The 3,385-nt window shown below is 49.0% G+C and overlaps 1 protein-coding gene across 3 annotated transcripts in view; it reads left to right on the forward strand.

Annotated features, from left to right (window-relative positions):
• ky (kyphoscoliosis peptidase) overlaps nt 1-2,885 on the forward strand; it is an 8,150-nt gene extending 5,265 nt beyond the window's left edge. For all 3 annotated transcript variants that reach the window (XM_080850753.1, XM_080850754.1, XM_080850752.1), the window contains one exon: nt 389-2,885. In XM_080850753.1, coding sequence (XP_080706879.1) covers nt 389-1,809 — 1,421 coding nt within the window. In that variant the 3' untranslated portion in view covers nt 1,810-2,885. The remainder of the gene's footprint in view (nt 1-388) is intronic.
• Nucleotides 2,886-3,385: the final 500 nt, after the last annotated feature.

Genomic DNA, 3,385 nt, shown 5'->3' on the forward strand with positions numbered 1-3,385 from the left:
CGGATGACTTTGCTAAGTGTGAAAATTACAGACATAAAGACATAAATTATATCTCTATAAAAGTATACATTTATTTCAAGGGTTGTGAATCAGAATGCGCTACAAACCCAGGCAGATAAACAGTTGGCTGATGTCTGAGTTTTTGGTCTTTATGTTTCCAGTTTATTGTAGATGGACCGTGAAATAGGGTTTATCATCCAAACCTTTACCAATGATTACATTTTTTTTTTTTTAAATATTGTCATTATGTATGCGTTATTAAGCTATGATTTTACTGGTCTGGTCCACTTGAGATCAAAGTGGGCAGTATGTGGCCCCTGAACTAAAATGAGTTTGACACCCCTGGTCTAGTCTGTTTGCAATAACTCTCTGTAAACACTCTCCACAGATGACGGTGAGACCAAAGTGTGTATGAGCTTCCCCCGGCCCATGAGTGTGACCTACGAGCTGCTTTCCCATGACGCTCGTACCGACACAAACACGGCCCAGTGTGCACAATCAGATGCTCCGTGCCAGCAGGGAGCTCCAGAGGAAGGGGACTCCAGTGGATCCTCTGCCCGACTCAGCCTCACGTCTCTGGGCATGATCCTGCAGCTGAATCCCCCCGAAGCTGGATCTTATGACCTGCGTCTGTTCGCTCGGCCACTGTCCGAGAGTGTGAAGCACCGCTGGGTGTGTACCGTGGAGGTTGTGTGTCCCATCGCAGCAGAGAGAGAGGAGGTGCCGGCTAACCCGTTCCTAAGCTGGGGTGTGTGTGTGCGTGCGGGAGAGCTGGGAGTGGAAGGCTGCAGTGCAGGAAGTGATGTCACAGAGGTGGGCGAGGGCGGCGAGAGTGTGTTCACCATGCACACGTTGCGTCCCCTCATGATGCTCTGTGAACTTGCGCACACCTCCCTTGACCCTGCCCAGGCAAAACGTTGCCTGGCAACACAGATTGGGCCCACCCAGCTGGTGTGCCATGTGGTCTGTCCTCTGCGTGGGTTCTACAGACTGTCTGCGTTCGTGCGGGACTTCAACAATGGTGACGAAAACTTCCAGAATGTTGGAAACTTCCTGCTGCACTGTCGAAATGCCAGCACAGGGCCAGAGAAACTGTTCCCCCCGAATCTCAGCCCGTGGTGCGGTCCGGGGATAAGAACACAACAGGCTGGACTGACCCAATTCAGCCACACGGGACCGGTGGTGAGCCTGCCTCAAGGTCGCTGCAACATCAGCTTCCACAAGGGCTCTCCAGACCTTCAGGTGCATGCAGGCCTCAGCGCAGAGCTGCACCAGGAGACCACAGTCCCTGGGAGACAGGGCCTCAACACAGTGTTGCGCGAGGAGGCCTTCCCTCTGTCACGTCACCTTCTCCTCACCCAGATGGACGGGAAGGTGACCGTGAGCGTGTGTGTGCCCCAGCGTGGTGTGTATCGCCTCTCGCTGTATGGCCGGACGCCGCCGCAGCAGGACTACTCGCCGCTGTGTGAGTTCGTGCTGAGGAGTGTGTGCGAGGAGCGTGGCGAGCCGTTCCCTTGTGTGTATTCAGCGTGGGGTCGCGGGTGCGTGCTGCTGGAGCCCCGTGGAGGGGTGCTGGTTGCCGGGCAACAGGTGTCGTTCCGGGTGCGCGTGCCCGGGGCACGGAGTGTGTGTGTGATAGGAGAGAAACACACAGAGCTGAAGATGAACAAGAGCAGAGTCTGGGAGGGGCAAGCACACACCGGAAACGGCACGCTCACACACATCAAACTCGCTGCGGCTACCACGGAGGCAGACAGCATGGCCATCCTCCTGACCTGGGACGTCCACAATCTCCCCAGTGAGCTCTGAGTGTTGTTCTGTGAGCCGGTACATGAGTGAGAGCGAGTCAGTTCTGTGAGACTTAGTATTACTAATCCTACACGTTTTCAAGAATTGTTTATCGGTGCTTAAGCTTATACATACAACCTCTTCCCCAAGGATTCTTTCTGGAAAAAAGCCACAATATGAGCTATTAGGACTGGGAACGTTTTGTCAGATGGTTCTTTGTGGAACACTTTTGGCTTATGGGGACAATCCAAAGGAACCTTAGTAGTTCTAGACCTTTTTTCTCTGTGTACTAATCTCAAACTTGAGAGTATGGTGCTGGCAACACTGAGGCCTAGGACCCTCTGAAAAAGATGCTGCGTCTGCTTTTATTAAACACAGTTTCCTCCACTTCTGTGCGTTCTCTCCAACCCATTATCCGTGACACATAGCCCCTTCAGTCCCATGAGCCTTTGTAGTGAGCTGCTTGCTGGTGCTGTGAGTCATTTTGGCTCATGGCATTACTGATGTAATGGCCAGAAAGCTTGCTGGTTGTGATATTAACTGATAATGTGACCGTGAAATGTCATTAAGATCTATTATACCACTGAAGCAACACAATGGAGTTATTTCTATATACTGTTCAATTAAAACAACTCTTTGTCTGTTTCTGGCGGCACACAGCCAATGGGGAAGTCTGTTTACATGCCACTGCCATGACAACCACTGGCTCAGAAATAGACTTCATTCTTCAGCTCGGAGTGCTGTAAAAATAAACAATAGGCTGAAAGTGTTTGTTTGTGTGTATGTTCAAGAGTGCCAGTAGGGACTCCAGGGAAAGGTAGGGAGAAACTGATGTCAGAAATAAGCTATGCCCGGTATGTGTGTTTTTAGTGTGTGTGGTAACTTTAGGTTTGTGTGTAATTGTAAGTTAGATATGTTTGAGACATCTGTAAATGTTCTGTGTGTAGTCAGGATGTATGCCCTATATACAGAATCTGAAACTTTTCTTGTGAGTGTGTGCAGGAGTTAAAGTGTTTATTCCATATTATTGATGACACATGTGCAGACCTGATTTCTGTATTGGCTTGTTCAGGTATAGATTAAAAATGATTTGTGTACTGGTTTGCTTTCGTATATATATTGAAGTTGTATGTTTCTCCAACTAATGAATGAGCGCATAGGCCAAGGCTAATAGGAATATTGGTAAAGAGAGTACGTAAGGTGAGGGTTGCGTGTCCTGTTGTGATATAAATGACGTTACACCAGTGTAAGTCCCTGTGTGTGTTTGTGATATGCCTGACTCTATATATGTGGGTGTATAATCTGTGAGTACAGGCAGTGTGTGTATGTGGCATGTAGGCATGTGCGTGAGGGTCAGGAAAGGGATGTATACACAAGTAAATTCCACACATACCCCTCGTACCCGCAGACATTCTGTTTTCCCTCAGACACACACACATACTCCAAACACTAAACTTTCCCTTACAGACACACACACAAGTACACAATGAGTTTACAGCACTCATACACAACTTTCCCTCTCACACACACACACATCAGAAATCCCTCTCTCTCAGACACACCACACACAAAGCTGTGCTGAGAAAAGCCTTTAGAG

The sequence above is a fragment of the Sprattus sprattus genome (assembly GCF_963457725.1).
Source record: "Sprattus sprattus genome assembly, chromosome: 13".
NCBI lineage: Eukaryota > Metazoa > Chordata > Actinopteri > Clupeiformes > Clupeidae > Sprattus > Sprattus sprattus.